General features: G+C 35.8%; 1 protein-coding gene across 3 annotated transcripts in view; it reads right to left on the reverse strand.

Moving 5' to 3' along the window:
* Positions 1–17,526, reverse strand: part of satb2 (SATB homeobox 2) — a 49,624-nt gene extending 32,098 nt beyond the window's left edge. Inside the window, exons 1-4 of one of the 3 annotated variants that reach the window (XM_077216701.1) lie at positions 17,421–17,526; positions 15,589–15,776; positions 4,971–5,186; positions 1,324–1,506 (exon numbers count right to left, since the gene is read on the reverse strand). In XM_077216701.1, the coding sequence (XP_077072816.1) occupies positions 1,324–1,506; positions 4,971–5,142 (355 nt within the window). In that variant the 5' untranslated portion in view covers positions 5,143–5,186; positions 15,589–15,776; positions 17,421–17,526. Of the gene's footprint in view, positions 1–1,323; positions 1,507–4,970; positions 5,187–15,588; positions 15,777–17,420 lie in introns of those variants that run through there. The other 2 variants (XR_013197182.1, XM_077216700.1) reach the window with 2 other exon arrangements.
* Between the last annotated feature and the right edge of the window lie 3,451 nt (positions 17,527–20,977).

The following is a 20,977-nucleotide window of genomic DNA, read 5'->3' on the forward strand; positions in this document are numbered from 1 at the left end:
TAATAGCTCTAAACTGTAAAGGAATGACATACTAGTGTTTTACTCCCTGCATACTGTGCAGTGCATACTGTTCCATACTGTATACTGCCTAAAAAAGAATGTGAAAGAGTATGTATTATTGAAAGAGTGAATGGAATGATTAAACAGGTAAAATCCATGTTTAATTCAGGCATCTAGTTATCAGAAATAAATATGATTATTTTGCATTTTGGAATCACTTTTCTGTAAGTTCCATTTCATTCACATTAGTTAATGCATTAAGGTATAAAAAAATGAACAAAACTTTTTTACAGCATTTACTAATCTAGGTTCATTTCAATTTCTAAATAAACATAACATTATAATTTTATTTCGAATAAATGAACATGAGTTACTGTAATGTTTTATGTTAACAGTATATTTGTGAATTAATATTAAACTAGATTAATAAATATTGTAAAACAATATCTGATTAATATATAAATATGTTATATATAAATATATAATTAAGATATATTTTTGCTATGCATATCTCATACATTATCTAGTGATGATGAATGAATCTTACTGTAGAGTGCTTCCTGAATGAAAAAGATGTACACTTTAGAATATTTTTAAAAAGTGCACGTATTACTGAAATAATATAATTTAAATTAATTAAGTGCAAACTGAATGTAATGCTTTCGGACACATAACTGCATGATAATTGCAGTTAAATGAAAATGTGTTATAGTTTAAATTAATTAAATTCAAATTAAGTTGTCGAATGTACTGATAAGCATTTACAGTAAACTAATGTATACTTTATTGTCATTTCTATTTAATGAAATTTAGTACATTTAAAATATATTAATTTTCAAATAACACGCTACAGTTAAAATTATAATTAAGTACCTTACATTTGAAATGATTACAAAGTGTACTGTTTTAAAAGTGTTCTTAAGTCTGTTAAGAAACAGCCATGAAAGCAAAGTTACAAACTTAAATGGCCTTTTATATTAATTATGTTAATATTATATTAACTGCAATAAAGTTATATATATATATTTATATATTTAATATATATATATATATATATATATATATATATATATATATATATATATATATATTAAATTAAATTATTGTAAACTACAAGGGACTTTTGTATAAAAACGTTTTAACTTTTGGCAGCTCGATTATATAGTAAATCAAGATAAAAATGTTAAAATATCTGATATTGCTTCTGGTTTGTCACACTGGAAATGGAAGTAGAAGTTATTGTAAGTTTTTTTCCCTTCTTTTTTTAATGAAATTGTAGATGTAAATTCATCAACTGTGTTGAACATGCACTTTTAAACTCACCATGTGCCTGGGCTGCAGAACTATGGGAGTAGCCAAGGGCGAGAAGTGCAGTCTCAACAAGCTGAGTGAAAAGGATGTCCTTCCTGACCAGCACAAACTCGGCATGTTCCTCCCGGCTCTCTCCATCTGATATCATCCCTCCATCCATCTGCTCCACCACGCAGAAGACTGGAATCATCAGACCTGCAAAACAGTTTTTAAATATTAAATATTTAAATTAAAAAGTTTTAAAAAAATATTCCTATATAAATTCCATCCACTGCTCTATTTCTCGATCAAGTGTATATAGCATAATTTTGAATAATTGCCACGTCCTGTTCACGTCTTTTCATTTGAAATCATTAATGATTAATGGGTTCATCATTGCATTTGAATAAGGTGGACAGGGTCAATCACTTGTCCACCGGCCCATGCAAATACTCAACATGGACAAACCGTCCAGATTGTGTATCAAACCAACCATCAAACCTGCTCCATTATACTCCATTAAAGCTATCATTTTTTATGATGCCTCCCTCCACTTTGTCAGGGCAGCTGAGCTGATATCTCCTCAAGTCAACGGACTGCGTGCTAACGGCAGGGTCACTTAATAAAATTAGTTGCATGAGCCTCCAACGGATATGCAAACGTGTCTGCCTTGTTCGAGGTTACGGCTCATTGCGCTGTAACTTAACACATTATTTTAGTAGTGTTGACTTTGTTAACATTTAAGTAAAAAACGTTTATGATTAACCTGTAAAATATGTTGGCAAGTGATTTGGTGGGTACAGAGTCCCGTCTTTTAATGGGATGTCGGGATGCATAGTCATTCACGGCTTGTTGAGAAATAGTACGCAGTAACTAATGATGCCTGAAAAACACACATCCCAACCAAGTTACCTGGTTATCTAGGCCTAACCAATCTACGTTGGTTTGTTCAATTTCCCTGAAGTGCTCAAAAGCCTTCAGACTATTAATTAATACCCCTCAGAAATTATAGGCTGAAAGCATTAGGCAAAATCCCAGTTGTACTAATAAGAGCAGAGCAGTACTAAACTCTCTCCTAATTTACAAACACACTTACACACACACACACACGCACACACACACACTTCCATACAAATGTATACATTTACGCATGGCTCCCAGAGCCCCTTGGTTTAATCAGTCAATTCCTATATTTCTATTTCCTTTCCATTAATCACCCTGGCTTCCAGTTCAGAATGCTCTTGTGGAGTGAATTACAGACCAGGGGCCGGTGCCAATTCAAGTAAGTGAATTTCCCCCAACAGGGAAATATAACTGTCAACACACAGCAGCTCCCAGCAGTCTCTCTCTCTCTCACTCTCTCTCTCTCTCACTCTCTCTCTCTCTCTCTCTCTCTCTCTCTCACTCTCTCTCTCTCTCTCTCTCTTTTTTCTGCTAGCTCCCATGGGCTCATCTCTGTATACCCTGTATGAGTACGGTCTCATCATAAGATAACAGCATGTGTGCGAAGCCCGTGTCTGACTCATTTTTATGTGTGTGTGGGTATATGTTTAATTGCGCTGCAACACTCACTCTGAGTAAGTCTCTGATTGTCTGTTTTAATGCGCTTTAATGCCAGAACATATTTTTTCGACTTCTGTAGGAATGTTAAAGTATGTAATTTTTTAGAATTATAGACTTGTAAGCATATCTGTGGACTATACTGTTACTATAATTACTGCGTAATTGTTTTTAACTGTATATAAAAATGTGACACTGCCATTGACTAAAGTAATAATATTAAATATTTTGAAATATAGCATTCTGCAAATTAACATTTTTAAATCTGGATTTTTGTTGGGTTCCCTGAAAGAATAGATGAACAGCCTATACAATTTTTATATTTTTTATCAGTCAGATAAAAGCAAAATTGCATTAGATAATAATAATAATGCTAATCATAAAATATACATTGAATTAACCTCATTTTTAAGTTTATTCCATTGGCAAATTGTTTTTAAATAATTTGCTGAAGAGGTAAAACATAAGATTTATATTTTCCCTGAAAAACAGACTTAATGACTTGTGCACATTTGTAAGTAAATTAACATTGTTTGACATACTTTAGCTGGACAACAAGACAAAAAAAATAACAGATTAGGGATTTTTAGCAATGCAGGCATATGTCTGAATGATTTTGATTCCATGTCTGACTTGTGTGTGGCCCACTCTTTATTGTTCCATTGTGGTTTGGAGAAGACTGTTTCAAGACAACCTCTTATTAAAACTAACCATTCGGCCCATCTGCCAGGGCACAGGAAGAGAGAGCCCCACTACTTTCCTCCTCCACCTATTCCAAAAAATTCTTAAGAAAATAATGTTGACATAGATATTTTGTCAAATCAAATCCTCTTCTGAGGTGTACAGCAAATGATACTCACACATTCATGAACAAACACACAATATGTGTTGCTTGGCCCCTGAGAAATATCTAATCTATATCTGATATGTGGCTTTATGATTGGCTGCACACATTGCTCGCTGTCAAGGTGAATTACAGCTTGACCTTGATGACATTTTGGCCCAATGCATAACATCAGGGATTACAAAGTGTGAGTGATGATAGAATCTAACACTTGTGCTGTGGCTGTGTGTTGTTGGACAATATGTAACAACTTTATTGTCAGAACCACTTTACCTTCATGTGTAACTGTATGCGGGTTTGTGGACATGACAATAAAGCAGTCACAACAGTATCTATTTATTGGTAGTGTATATATATTTTATATATATTTAAATAAATTTGTCAGACCAAAGGATTATTTAATTGACCTTTGTTTCAGGTGTTTCTCGGAGCATTTTTGGAGAAAAAAAAAGTAGAAACAAATTAGATAACTGTTAATAATTTGGCCCAGAGAATTTTCTCCTTTTCTCTGAGAATCATGAAGCTTGATGATGCAAGTCCAAATAAATGAATATATCTAGAAGAAAAATTTGCGATATCTAAATTTTCATTTATTTTCGGAGAAAATCTAGATGAAAACCTGAATTAAAACAGTTCATGTCCATGTTATGTGTCAAGTACCCGTGTGTAAAAACATATTTAAAGCCATTCAATAATCACAGCTGTGACCATACCACTGTATGTGGCAATTCGTTAGGATCACCGTAATCAATATGACCCCCCTTTCTGATACACACGCTACTGTTGCAATCAATAACTGGCCATGGGGAATAAATCAGCACTATATAGTGCTACTTAATTCACTGAGCTTATGGTGGCCACAACACTCCTGTGAGCTGAACTACAGTGCTGTATGGGATTAAACTGATCTGCGGGCACTATGGGCGGCTATTTTAATAATGTCCGATAAAATTGAAAACCAAGCTGAATGTGTAGCTAGATGAGCTGTTTGATGTTTATTCACTTTAAAACAAAACAAAATTTAACAATTATATCACTAATAAGCAGTGGTGTAGTGGTTGGTTAGAATCTGTGCTCCGGGGCAGCAAATTGTGCCATGGTGCTAGTGTGCTAAATTAGCTGGTTTGAATTTGGCCTGCAACATGTTCTGTTCCCATCTCTCTCACCATTATTTTCTCTCTTTCTCCACTTTACAACTATTTAAAGAGGCAAGACCACAAATAGGTAAAATGATATATTAGAAATGGAGGGATAGAAAAGGTTGCTAATGTCTTACCACTGAGAGGTCTCTGTGAGGCCCCATTGTGGCGGCTGCGGTGACCTGTAGGACTGCCATTGAGTTCCAGCCGGCCCATCTTTGGTGGGGGGCCACCGATATCAGGACTGCTGCTCCCACGTCGCTCGGGGCTCTCCCGCAAACGAGGGCTCTCTCCTCCGCAACGCTCCATCCCCCTCCACACTACAGAGGGAACACCAGCCAGAGGATAAGGACCTGAGACAGAGAGGGAAAGAGTGAGAGACCTAATGAAAACAGTATCACTGCATATGCTTTTTTCTGAACATCATAAAATGTATATTCAATAACAAAAATGAGTAGGTATTAGCATAAGACTAAATGGGTGATATATGGGTCACTTGTGCACAACATTCTTTTGAACAAATAGCATTGCTTTTGTACATTCATGTAATTGATTATGCACAATTATCTGCTGTTTCCTACATTATCAATTGCTTTTGTCATGTTGATCAAAATATATTATTACAATTTCCCTGTTGACGTCTTACCCCCCAAACATCTAGGCATTAGTTCCTTGCATAAGTCATCAAATGCAAAATGGTGGAACTAGTTGTTATAAACTGTCAACCATTTTCTTTACATTCCAAAGACTAGACTAAGACTACATTTCTTAGACTTTTATTTTGTAAATGTGTCCTTAATGAACTGCAGAGGTGAATTTTGAATTGACAAATGAAGGGAAATGTAAAGGGCTAGATCAACCAATGATCAAATAGTTCTCTAAAATAGCTTAATAGCTTAAGCTTAATTTGGCAAGCATATGCATGTTTAGACAGAGCACAACACAAGTGTTACAAATTCTGACAATGGAAGAACAACAAGGAAACAAACAGGGTCAACAGCCGGGAAGAAGCAGAGGAGTAAGGATGTGTGGTGAATACGGAGGCAAAACAGTGGAAGAGGTAGAAGAGGCCAAGATTGTAAACATGTTTCTGATAAAATAGGCACCAATATTTTGGACCAAGTTCTCAAATCATGACCTTACAATGGTTGAGGCGGGTCGAAAGGTACAGCTGAATGTTGGGAGAACAACCGTGTCCTCAATCATTCAAATGTTTATACTGTATACTTACTGTAATGCTATTGTATATTACAGTAGTCCACCCTACGCATTTTACATTATACTGTAAATATACTTTATAGAGACATAATGTAACACAAATGAAATGTACATATATACAGTGTGTGTGTGTGTGTATGTGCCAGTGTGATATAGATATATATATAGTCCTCTTTTCCTTTGAATCGCAATGACATGTCACTGCAATTTGTTAACAGACCAACAGTAAAAGTGTAACTGTGAATACAGTCCAGTCTCTTGCAATCAATATCCCACATAGAGTAATGTGTACATTTATGCTGTTGAAATGTATATATGCCATACAGATAAAGTGCAGTCTTGTGTGGACATAGTCATATTGTCAGTATAACAGTGTACTCAGTCAGTATTTTCAGATGTAAACTCAGCATTTTGACTATCTTGTTTGTGAACAATGACACGGACTTATTCCGATGGTACTGATATGTTCATTGACATAAAAAGTTACTTTTGAGAGATTAACTAAGGATTTTGAGCAAGTCACAGGCTTATGCAGGTAATCCATATGGTGCTGTGTGTACAAATTTTTTTTGTTGTTGAGAAATGCACTTAAACTGGGTTGCAAATCTTAAGGATGATTCTAGAAATGTACCAAAGTGACGGAGAATTTTTTTTTTAAATATAACAACATAATACATTACAGTATGTTCTGTATTTTATTTCCAATTCATGGTAAAATAAAAAATATCACATATAAAATAAATAAATAAATGTGTGTATTCTCTAAAATCTGGGCTGTCTAAATCGTAAAACGTAAATATAAAATGTACTGTAAGAAATTAGGATTCCCCCTCCAAAAAATGTTTTGGTCCTCACCATGACCATGATAATGATTCATCATTTTAATTCAATAAATCATTAATTGAGTCCAACCCTAAAAGGAATCAAATAAGAATTTGCTAAATAAATAAATTATCTGAAAACAAGTCATCAAAATTCTTAAAGATCTTATTTGATTCTTAAAGGACTGCATAAAAATAATGACTGAAATTCGATTAGCATTTTACTTTAAAAAAATTTAACAAGAAAACTTACGCATCACTGACCTTTTCACACAAACTGAACAGCTGCTGCTAACAGACAACAACACAAGGACATCCAAATCAGTGTCCCAAAATACAGGGAATAGTTTAAGAGGACGCTGGCATCTTATCAAGACTATCAGCAAACAGAGAAGCTGAGGGCCAGTGTCTAGTTCTGCTTCAGCGTCTATGGGGAATGTAAACTGATGTGTATGTGTATTTATATGTGGAGCCAAAACGTCAGACATCTAGGCAAATAGACTATATAAAAACAAAGATGCTCAAAATCTTTTTATGAATTATTAAGTTACTTTAAGATGTTCAAATGATATCTGTGTGTGTGTGTGTGTGTGTGTGTGTGTGTGTGTGTGTGTGTGTGTGTGTGTGTGTGTGTGTGTGTGTGTGTGTGTGTGTGTGTGTGTGTGTGTGTGTGTGTGTGTGTGTGTGTGTGTGTGTGTGTGTGCGCGCGCGCAAACGTAGTATTTTTTAATGCACGTGGATGTCTGTCCACATTTCTCTGAGCCAGGGATTTCCGTGGGGTCAATTTCCAGAGGTCTTTGTTATAGAGCCAAAGCTTTAATATTGGTAATGTCCATCAGAGTCAGTGCCAGGCTGTATTGAGTCCATGCCAAAAGTTAAAGACTAGAAACATACAGTACTCTCCACTTGAGCGCTTTCATTTGCATATCACTTATACAGAGAGACGATAGATAGATAGATAGATAGATAGATAGATAGATAGATAGATAGATAGATAGATAGATAGATAGATAGATAGATAGATAGATAGATAGATAGATAGATAGATAGATAGATAGATAGATCACCTTCTCTGCTATTCTCCTAACAGTGGAAACATCAGTCTCTTCTCTGGACTAGATGAGAAAAACATCATTATGGAACATAAAAAGTCCAATGAGAATTACAAGCTGGAGCTAAATTTTCAAAATGAATAATAAATTAAAAACATTAGCCTCTGCGTGATTAAAAACCTAACTCTGGTCCAGAAATCAAGTGTCTGAATTCTTTAGAGTTTAATAAGCGGGTGGGAGGAAAAACACTTTAAAAGCATTTGAATGGAAAGAAATGTGTTAGTGTGCTGCTGAGGGAAGAAGAACTGATGGTCCACACTGTACTTTCACACTTACGCGCGCACACAACAAAGACATTTACAGAGCCTCTGAGACAGTTTAATAAAGCTCAAGTGTGAACAATACTCTACAACAATGGACATGCATGCTTATGAAAACACTCGCATATATATGCAAAATTAATAGCATCCAACACCGCTTTCCAATTAAAACTGACATTCCCCCAGTGCACATGCAGCCGTTACCTCTCATTTCTGTTGTACTCATCATACCAACCTTTTTTAAAATAGCAAAGTTTGAACTGCGCTGCACCTCTATAACAATAGAGGATAAGGTCCTAAAGTATAACAGATACAACGGGCTGCTGTGCAAGATCTATGAGGCAAAAACTCTATGAGGCAAAAAGATCTGCTTTTAATTAACAGCTCGTCTGTGGCCATGCCCATTAGACTTGCAGTCCCAGGGGTAAAATAAAATCTCTTCACAAAGTGTCTCTAGATGTTTCAGAAACTTGCACAGAACCAAGCGAGAAATCTAAAGAATGAAACCGCAAACGGACACAATGTCCATTGTGCTTGATGTGTTCACTGCCTTAAGTGACTGAGAGCTTTTCATCTGTTTGCCTACAAGCTGCTCTGTATTATCAACCCTCAAAGTCTTTTATCAGTCTTAGTTCATCTGGCACTGATGGGCTGTCTTTGTTCCTTCCACCACTGGGCTTCACAGGTTCAAACCTGTCTGATTTTAATGAGTCTTCCAAGCCCAATCAAGAGGTTGTCTGAATCTCTTCTCCCATCTCTATGCCAATCGCTATCTCTCTGATCCTCCTCCACCCCAGCACCAAATATTTGATGGGTAGATAAAACCAGTGTGTCTGCCGTCAATCACGTACGGAGATGACAATGGCTATGCAAAGATGATGCTGTAAAAGTTTCTTCTGGTCAATACAAACTGGCTGTGACAGATCAATACAAGCTTACTGAAGAGGCACACTAGTTATAATACACTATTTTGTATACTTTTGCAAAAAAAGTTTTGGAATTCATTAACTCACACGCAAGGTGAAATAAATTGTGTGATTAAGATGGTAAAAACCCTATAATTCAGCACTAAAAGATCTCACTCAGATTTTGCCGAACTAATGATGAAATGGCTTCATCAATGCTTTATCAGCAGAGAGTGTATTCCTCTATTTCATCAACAGACTAGAGATAAATTAGTTGTTTGTGTCTAAATTAAAAGTAACTATTAGAAAACATCCACCGGAGAGCTGTTAATAAATTAAATTTAAGTTTGCTATTCAGAGAAATTATGTTCTTTAGTTCTTAAAGTGATATTCACCCAAAAAAAATAAATTCGGTCACATGCTGATATTGAAAACATTTAGAATCCCCCCCCCCAAATATATTTTTTCTGTTCCACAAAAGAAAGTCATATAGGTTTGGAATAACATCAAGGTAAGTAAATTATGACTTTTTCAATTTTAGGTGAGCTATTCCTTTAGTTTACAGTCATCGCAAAAGTGTGATTGGTCTTAAGTGCTGCCCTTCCGAATGGTTGACATCAGTTAAAAAGAGTAATAAATGTCTAATCAGTACAAGGTATCAGGAATATTCAACAAAATTATGAAGATTAAAAAAATGAAAGCAAGACCTTGATTCAACATTAAGAAATTGCTTACAGTAAGGTGATTAATAGCAAGAAGCCTTTAAAATACAGAAGTTATAGTATTTAAAATAGTACAGCTATTACAAATAAGCAGTTTTTGTGTGCTAATAAAAAGCACATACTAACCAGCCCTCCTGACAAATGACACACAACATGCAACACAACAGCACCTTACATTTCAATGTTGTATAGGTATTCACAACCAGATACACGGTTCCATTTTTATTTGTAATGCTTGCAGCCACACATTACAAACATAACTAATGACTGTTATGTTTAGGGGTAGATGAGAGAAGCCAGACAAGGGAGTGGAACAGAACTCCGATCCCATGAGACTCAAATTTCCAAACTACGACGACCACACTGCAGAGACTCTCTCTTAAGCATGCAATATATACATTTTCTGCCCTTTCCCTCGCTAACCTTCCTCTGCATTCACCATTGCACTTTTTTCTTTGGCAATAAGAGTGGCCTCTGCCAGTTGTACCACACGCAGGAAACTGAGGGCAATAAACGACACACTGATCTGACTATGCTCACACTGTTGGTCAGTATACACAGAAGGGAAAGAGTGATATCGAGAAATCCTGAGAAAAAAGGCAGATGTTTGGGAAAAGAGAGAGAGAGAGGGAGGGAGAGAAATGTTGCCTACCAAGATGACCAAAAAAAAATAGTTTCACAAATTAGGTATGGAAAAGGTTGTTTGACAAGAGTGTCCAATTTCTTGCTGTTTTCCAACTCAAAATAATAAAAGCCCTTTACCTAACAACTAATAGAGACACACATGCAAATGAGTAATGAGATAGAGCTGTGTGTTGTTACAGAATATGGTGGTATTGTGGTATCTCTGTGTTGACGACATGCTAAGGCGTTAACCTTATTGACCAGGGAATAGGGCTGTGATACTCATTTATTGCAGGGTTATTAAAGCATTGGCTCAGTCAGGGTACAGATAAAGCAGGTGAAGATGGTTGAGGGATTCGTATTGAAGGCCCCTCGGTGTCTCACAGGTGTGTGCGTTGGGAAGGGAAGAACAGATAGATAGCAGTTTATCACCCATGAATTTGATGGCAGATCAAACTGTAACCAAGACAGATGATTACACTGGAAACATACATAGTAGGACAAGCTTGATACTGGGACTTCCTTGGATATACACAAAAACACACACACACACACACACACACACACACACACACACACACACACACACACACACACACACACACACACACACACACACACACACACACACACACACACACACACACACACACACACATAAATACATACATAGAACATTTTATTCAGCAATAAGACCATGTCATGTTAGATAGAAGGGAATAAGTGTTATTAAGATAATAATGAATTGATTAGTATGAGAGTAAAGAAACAAATACAGCTGCCAATGTGGATGAGTGTGCAAATAAACTGGACATGTGCAGAAAATAAGTCGATATAGATACAATGAGAGGGCACATTTAGTTCGATAATAAACATCTTATACAGTAAAAGATAAAGAGTAAGCAGCAGTTTATTATGTTCTCCCTAAAACTCTTGCTCTGACTCGTGCATAGACAAAAGCAGACAAACACAAGTGTACACAAACACTCAACACACACAAACCACAGAGCAGGCTCACTGCTCTGACACTTCGGGACCACACATTGACTCACAAAAATCGCACATGGTAGACTACAATGAGCAGGGCTATAAAACACACATGAACACACACATATTGAGTTGGTGACTGCGGTCTAGCTTTAGGTGTGTAGTGTTAAATGGTTTGATAATATATAAACATATATATAGGGGCTAGTTGTTACGCGGAAAGTTGTGACAATAATTATTTCTAGAAGGTTTTGAGTCAAAACTCCACTTATAAAAATTTGTTATTTCTCTATAAGTGGTTTTGCAAGGTTTCAAAACACCTACTTCAAACCCCTCCTAAATAGGATTTTTTTGTGTGAATTCTGTCCTTTCAAAAAAATTTAATTAACACAATAATGCCAATAGGCCTACTTGCATATTCAAGTAAGAGTCAATATAATGAAGACATATTTAAATTTTTAAACTTTTACGAGGCTATTTATAATAAATTTCAAGTTGTCACGTTTAAAAAAAATAAAGAAAAAAAGTCATTTAAATATTTGCTGGCCAAAACAATATTTATTTTTTTTGCTGTTTCAATAATTGTTCTGTGTTTGTATTATTTGGTTTACTGTTTTTTTAAGTAGCCTATATATAATTCTGATAACAGGGTGCTTAATAGCAGTTTCAATTGTGACAACTTACCCACATATAGTGTGAAATGCACTGCGCGAACTGTATTCCTTGGGCAACAACGATCGAAATAATAGCTACGCTATTGTCTTAGCCAAGGCTTGATAGGCAATTCAAAAATTGTCTTTCAAAAATAAATCTACTCTGAGAAAATTTTGCCTAATTTAATTCAATTTATTTATTTTAAATAATAATACATTTAAAAACAATAAAATGACCAAATTCGATTGTCGTCAAAGTGCCATGTGGTTGCGGAGAGGCGAATGAATGGCATACAAATGGCAGTTAGTTAGGCGAGCTATTGGCGGAAAATGAATAGTTATTCTACTAAACTAGTAATAGTTCTGGTCCTGCGTGCTGGCCAGTGTTCCAATCCTGCTATAATACACAATATTAAAACAGATATGACAAAACACATGTTAACCTTTCTAACGCACATCTGTATTTCACTGAGCAGCACCAATAGGCCAGTTTAACCTGTCAGGGACTAGATCTTGTAGCGGAAGAATATAGTTGTATGAATTTGCATATTAGATACATATTTGATAATGCTTTGTTAAAAATGCATGAAATACTAGTATGAAGTAACCTTTCGTAAAACCAATAAGACAATGCTATATTGTAAATACGCTTGGTCGCTGCGTGACATTTGTTCAACTCTTTTATTATCATGACATGCAGGCACTAAAAAACTCTTCTCCTTTCACACGATCCAACGGCAGGTGTCTTATGTATTAAACAAAAGAATTAACAGGCATTGTAAGTACAAGCTAAAACGATTATGGAGCTAAACTTCCCCTGAAGTCGTAGGAGGAGAAAACATGCCATGAATAAATGTTGGATTTGATCCATTCTGGTGGGCTCCCCAAAGCGCGAGATTAAAAGATCCTCAGCGGCTTCCATCTATTGCAAAATTACTGAGACCAATAGACCTCTCTGTTACGGAGACTAATTAACTTTTTTTTCTAGCCTTTTGGTCTTGGCTAAGAAAACGTCTCCGCTGGCTATGGGGGCCAAGTTTGTGCAAATGAATAATGGATACATCAATGTGACTTTAAAAAGAAACAGAAAGATCTCTAACGCTGATGGCAGCTATATAGCAACCATACCTCCCTCTTGCACAGGCATGATTTTGTGAGTGACTCTTCAAATACACTGCTCTAAAGTTTTAAAGTGATGTATACATAACTCCGAGTTTGAACTGACAGGGGAAAAAATATCGAATGTAACATAATAACAAATCATGTGCACTCGACATGTGCGTTTTTGTTTTTGATTTAGCCATTTACTTCATAGTTCATAGAGTCCAATAAGAGTACAACTGTGAACTGTGGTTCCATTTCCATGCAATGTGTATTGTATTCGACAACAGATTTCATTACTTAATTTTGAAAGGATTTTTTTTTTTTTCAAGCAAAGACGGCTCGGTTCAGTTACATCCCCCAATGTTAAAGAAAAATTCACGAGCTCTGTATGGAAAAAAAATCTAAATTACATTAAAGACTTGTATATATATATATTTTTTAAAAAACATTGTGCTAAAAAAACAGTGACGAGATATTTTACTCGAGATGTTGTAAATAGTCTAATTTAGCTACATTGAGTAGACAGGTAGGCTATTTGGTTTATATTTCGTCGCATTATTACAGTTAGGTCTGATCAAATAGCCTATCTCGGAACTCTCAGGTGATGAAAAAAATATATTGGTTGTCTTGATTTATTCTGTTCTGTAGCCTATATGTGTTAAATTGCACTCCTAAATGACCGTTTTTCCAGAGTTTCTACACTGGTTCTGGACATTTAAAAACTATTTTAAATTTGTCGAAAAAGAAAAGTGTAATTATCTTAGAAATATCTTTGAATAATATTCTATAATATGCTCTCTCTATTGCTTCAGGTTCTCCTAACAACGGCTCTTTTTGTCCTTATAAAAAAATAAAAACTCAAATAGTAATGTTTAACAACACGAGGTAGGCTACCTAAAACTCAAAAGGTTCAACAAAATTTGAACCATCAGTGAAATGTCTCGTTACATTTAATGTATACTATAATAGTTGCTAACCTTCTTAATAGGAAAAACAGCAATAGAATAATACGATAATGCTGTTAAATGAAATAAAGTTTGCAGTTAAACAAATCATAAACGTTAAGGGATAAAATTCACTTGACACACTGAACATAATTAATAGCTTTGTTTTTATTTTGTTTTGGTCTTGTTCATTAATTTTACTAAATGATATAGGCTAAGCATGGCATTTTCGATATCAAGTCTCAGATTCCTTCTCTTAGAAAATTAGGATATCACATAAAATAGGTATGAAAATGTCCATTAAAAAATAGGCTACATACACATACACACACACACGCACGCACACACACACACACACACACACACACACACACACACACACACACACACACACACACACACACACACACACACACACACACACACACACACACACACACACACACACACACACACACACGGGGGCGATGAGACCAGAAAAAAAGTCAAACACGTGTGAAGCTAAACTTGAGGCCTTTAATCATGTTGGGGCTGCAATAAAACAGAATTTCCCCTTAAAAAATATTTCCGTATGTCTCTTAATTATGCATTATTTTGCTAGCCATTTGAAATGTTTAAATAATAAAAATATTAAAATTATTTTTAAACCAGCTCCACCTCGAGGCCTTACAACTCTGTTATCAAAGACAGACTCGTATAGCCTAATCATTAATTAGTGAATATCGACAATCTGCAAAATGGTTTAACTTAAACCGAATATAATATTCTTTAAAGAAAACAACAGTGTGCAGGGTGCATGACTTTGGTCCTCTTGTCCTAAACATTCCTGACGTTGTAATTGAGTTTTAAACTTAACTGAACGATGCAATAATTCGTGTATCACTTTTATTTTATTAGATTTAGGTTACAGGAAAAAAATCTTAAATTATTATTACTAGGCTGTTTAATAAATTACATTTTTATTGAATATCAAAAATGTTTGATTGGCAAAAGTTGACCCTCTCGGCTATTGCATTCTGCATTTTACTCTTTCAACGTCAATCACTATCTAAGCTAAATTCTATAACTGTCAGCAAATTACTTGTTAAATAAATAAAATAACGTGACAAAGGTGTTGCACGTGTCTTAATGACAAGTAGGCTGTTATTGGGAATATGTGAAACATCCATGGCCTTCTAAACTGCTAATTAGGCCTATGTTTATTTTCTTTATAAAGGCCTCAAATAATTCACTTTCACATTCAAACACAATAATTATGCTATGTCTATATTTGGAATAGTTATAGTTAGATTTGAGACTGAGATGTTACTTGGTTGCAATAGGGTATGAACACGTTGTTAGCAGTTACATGAATGCGCTAAGCATCGGATGAAAGAAGACGAAAGTTATGTTCTGTTGCACTTACTGCTTATGGCGTGTCGGTACCTCGGTTGGCCGTTGAGAGGGCTCTGTCCATTGATTAAAAGTATTGAATCCAGGGCTGGGCTTCTCGCTGCCTCGCGGAGGGCTGAATACGGCAGGGTTCGGTATTGGACACTTGGGCTCCGTGCGCTGTGCGCTGAGACTGAGCCACTGGAACTGAGAGACTCCGAGCTGCGGGGTACAGGTAGCAGGAGACAGACAGCATGAAGAGAGGGGGAGAGAGAGAGAGAGAGAGAGACAGAGAGAGAGAGAGAGAGAGAGAGAGAGAGAGAGAGAGAGAGAGAGAGAGAGAGAGAGAGAGAGAGAGAGAGAGAGAGAGAGAGGACAGTGCACGAGATTGAACACAGCACAGAGATTCCGAGAAGTTCCGAGAAGCGACCGACGACAATCTCTCCTGTAGTGCGAAATCTTGTTCACTGTTTACCGCGAGTTTGAGTCACCAGTGTCCGTGGCAGAATTGAAAACCCCAGCAGCGGGCGCAAAGAGAGCATCAAAATTTGAAAACGTCCGGCAACGTTTCTGCATGTATAGAGACAAAAACAAAGCAAAAACAGACGTCAAGTATCTGCGTTGTGCGATGCGGACATTACCTATTACAACGGCTTAAAAATCTCAAGAGCAACAATGTGAGTGTGTCACTTTCAATCTCTCCCTTGAGCGGCACGCGGACTGACGGAGAGCCGAGAGAGGAGTGGGAGTGGGAGGGGAGGAGGACTGGAGAGCAAACGTGGAAGTGTGACAGGGAGGGAGGGAGAGAGAGGGAGGGAAGGAGGGACGGGGCTGTACAAGGTAGCCTAAGTAATTAGTGCATTCCATATATAAGGTATTAATAAAGCGACATATAGTTGAACTTCTGTTTTGAACAATTATTTATGCAGCCTGTGTTAACGTTCGTTTAGAAGCTTTAATTGTAGTTCAGTCATTTATTTCTGTCGAGAACGTTGTTTCAGATCAGTTGCAACCGCGGCATCCCTTTTCATTGTAGGCTATTTGATTTTACGCGATCTGAAAGCATTGTCTGTTCATTTATCGTTAAACTGAATTAAATGATACAGAAACAATGATGACTGATCTGCTCTACAGACGTAAAATAGTGATAATGACATACAGAATAAAGTATCGTGCATTCTTAGGGAAAAAAATACATGGAAGGTTTTGTGGGTTAATGGGTTCAATATTAAAACGGATAATGGAAAAATCTTGTTTGGAAATGATTTAAGATGCACTCTCTGCTTAAAATGCAGCTAATTCAGTTTCTGTGTCTAGGCTATAGCGGGGTTGTTGTTGTTGTTGTTGTTGTTTTAACGGAATCACCTTCAAATTGTTGATTTTTTTTTATATCAAATCACATTGAAAGTGACAGAGTCATTTCGTGAGATAGCGTTGGTAGAAATGACAAATCAAAGCACAAATGACACCAACTCAAGAAGCTGTAAACTATAGGCTACAGACTGGAGATCTTCTAGATTTGAACTGTTTATGATGTGCACATGCAGCGCTATAGTGTCCAAGAGGAACGAGCAGGAACACGGGGAACAAGAGCATGGTGCATGTAGCTCAAGGTTTAGGGTATCACCATACAAGCTGTCAAAGTTCAACATGAAAACTAGTAGGCTACTCGAAAACAGGGACAATATAGTTCCCAAACAGATCATTTACAACAGTTTGTTCATTTCTACAATATGGCCTCAGTTTGGCTGTCTTTCTCTCAGATAGCTATAGCTACTGTATAAGCTGCATCACGTGAGGGTTTAAAAAAATACATACATTCAGATTTACAGGTATCATTCATATGCTTTTACAAAAGTATCTTACCTTTTTCCAGAGTGGTTTAATGGGAACTCATTAGCAACGGCGCGTGCAGTTGGCTGGTCTGCTGCTTTGAGACACTCTGGGGGTGTGTGAGCGAACGCTGGCTGATTCTCCAACCTCATTCGTCACTATAAAAATATAAGATAATGATCACGACGATGATGGTGATGCAGTGTTGCGTGACAGATAAATTGCAAACTGGAATTGTGTTGATAATAAGGACTAAATAATAATATCGATAATTAACTTGTTAATACACAACTTGATTCTGTTACCTGCAGGTCAGAATGAAGCCATAGAAAACACTATTAGCTGGACTTATCAACTGTGTTCATGTGAATTTGACGTTTCTAACGTAAATTTATGTAAACTAAATAGGAAATAGCCTACAGCCTGTGTACCATATTCGTGAATATGTGAGTGCAAGTGTTCCCATTTTGATGTATTGTGGCATGCAAGGTCACTAACAAAATGAAAGCATTACAATAATGTGTTTCCCACCAGCTAAACAAGTTATAATGCTTGTTTCAGCATGTTCTTTCACTCTCACAACTCCATAACATTATGGATAAGAAAATGCTGTGTTATTTAAACCCATGGTTGGGTCAAATATGGACAAACCCAACCGTTGGTAAAAAAAAAAATTTAACGCCAACGTTGGGTTTGTCCATATTCGACCCCAAAAATGTTTAGAGTGTACAAAAATTCGTTAAATAACAGGTCTATATTACATAGAAAAAAAGAAAACTGATGTAAAACATAAATTATTATTATTATTGTTGTTGTTATTAGGTTGTTTTTATTAGCCTAGTATTATTATTATTATTATATCTGTGATTGCCAATATCTTGTTCACTTTATATAAAAAACGGTACATTTTAAAGAATTTTCATGGAAGCAAAAAAAGATCAAATTAAAATGATTAACAAAATTTTAGTCTAAATATTTGGGTTAGTATTTTAACCCACAATTATTAGATCGTTGTATTTTTTTTATCTTGCATGTTCAATAAAAAAAGTCATCAACGTAGCTATATTATAACTTGAAATCACAGAGCGCGCTCTCTCTCGATGAATATAGTTCCTGTCTTGCTGTATTTGAACTGCATTCCATAAATACGACTTCCTTGTGAAAATTAATATTTTATCGCCTGGGCCACAACTGCAGATTTACAGATGAGTAAATATGACAAACTAGCATTAATTGAATGAATAACTTTTCTGTAAACGTATTAATTGTATTATAAGAAGGACACCTTTTTCGTTAAAATATCAAAGTAAATTTACAAGCTCATTGAGCTCTGTAAATATGAGTATTCATTTTATTTTGTATGGATTTCACAAAAAAATGTAACAAATTGCTATGACACTGCTCCCAATATTGAAGAAAATGGAAATTTAACCAAATGCGAATGGACATTATGTGGTATATTTGTCGCAGAGAATGCTTCTCTAATTGATGTCGACTTCTTGCACGCAATTGCCAGGTGTATCGAGCACATTTAAATTATTGAGCTCTGGTTTTGTAAACCTTTTTTGAGCATCTTTCTTACTATCCTCATAAGCTCTCCCTTTTCCATTTCTTGGGTAACTGGGGATCTAAAATTAGCTGAGTACTTGGAGTCAAAACTACATTCAAGCAGAAAGGTTTAAACCGTGAAACAATTAAATATATATAGGCTATATATGCCCGAGACTTCGAAACCAGAAAACAATTCAGGTTGAGAAAGTAAATAATAGAAAAGATGTAATTTCCCCGATGAATCTGTAAAACATGACAATAATTACTTGGAGGTTTGGAACGCGCGGTGCTGCTGTCTCAAAGTAAATCATAGTGCACGTCTAAAAAATGATTGGAATGATCAAAGAATGAACAATAGCCTACATTTTCAAAATTTTCAAAAGAAATGTAATTAATAAATGAACTACTTTGTTGCACAATTATCACATAAAAGGATTTAAATTATGCAAAGGTTTATGATTAGTTTATGCAGAGCGAAAACCTAATTTAAATTCAAGGAAGAAAATAGCTAGGCCAATTATTTATTTTAGCCTGTGTGGAGCAGTTTTCGCAAATCACCATGTAGACTATTATGCAAATTTTAAGGTAACTAGGAATTCACACTAACTTTACCCGACAAAAGATAACATCATAATATTGAATCACACATGTTCGTCGTCTCGAGTGAGTAACGTGTGCTGAAAAGGGGCTAAAGTGCCCTCCGGTCATTGCTGATAGGCTGACTGGTCTAGTATGTGGAAATAGCATCGTCTAGTGGCCACAATCAAAACTACAGATCCAATTACTGTGATTCCAGAAGTGAAGTTGTAGTCTTTTAGGCTTATACACAGGGCTGAGATGGAGTGGAGGTGGTGGACGATTCAAATAATAAATTAATGTTGTTTTCACTCTGTAACTAAATAAAGGCACAAACGGAAAACGTACCTGTGTCGATTGAAGCTCATGTGAACCACTACAAATTTCAAAGGTGACTATCAAACCGTAAGGAAGAAAGAACACAAGTTTTGTAATCAGAATGACTAAACACAATTTCCGAAATTAGATTAGTAAACGATTTTTTTAATCAAGAGCATTTAAGACAACACTAACGTAACGAAGGCTAGTCTGCTATGAGTCAATATATAGAAACAATTAGTGAACTCATTATGCAATCTATTCGTTTCGCTACACCGTACCTTTGATACATATTAATACTGTATGTAGCCTAAATCAATTGTAAATCAGGCCTATGTTTATAGTAAACATTCTAACTAAAGGAGACCATTCAATCCGTTGTTATTCCACATTTATTCCTTGATAGGCCTATTAATAATAATAACTACATAATACAAGTAGGCTATGCATAACGTAAATGAACGAGTCTCAGACCATTTATGACGTAAATGGTCTTTGCTTCAGGTAAAACAGTCAAAATCACTTCAAATTAAATTGATGTATTTTACTGCAAAGCCAAAATGCATATTTAGCCTATGAGAATAATTTCCGATGTTACAATAATATTCTGCAGTCTATGCATGCCACGTGACAGGCCTGAATTAAGGTAGGCTATAACTCCGTTTGTTTCATTGCATGTTGCATAATGGCAGTCACAAGTTGTACAGTGTCATTAAAGACCTTTCATTAATATGTAGCTTGTTGAGCACTAACGTGTGATACTCTGTCTTGCTAAATGCATACTTGTTTTATATTCAATAATAGTAGGCCTATATTTAATAGTCTTAATTTCAGAAATGTCCATGTTCGGTATTAGTCAGCACTTTTAGACCTGACAGCTCCTTTAACGATAAACTTTAGTTCTTATAAAGTAAAACGTCCGACCGTTATTAAGATGATTTTAAAAGTGTGATTTCGCTACGTTATCGACAATTATGCGCCTTTACGCGGCAGATAAAAACAGTGAAATACAAAGGAAGTCGTCACTAGAAAATTAAATACGTTTTGCTGTAGTATCTTAAATCCATGCCTTTTTATTTTTTCTTTCCGTTACATTAGGACGAAGGTTGTGAATGGTCTCATGTTATATTATTAATATTGCCACA

Source organism: Siphateles boraxobius, unplaced genomic scaffold, assembly GCF_051911475.1.
Source record: "Siphateles boraxobius isolate OS27281-9 unplaced genomic scaffold, OSU_SipBor_1 7, whole genome shotgun sequence".
NCBI classification, from domain to species: domain Eukaryota; kingdom Metazoa; phylum Chordata; class Actinopteri; order Cypriniformes; family Leuciscidae; genus Siphateles; species Siphateles boraxobius.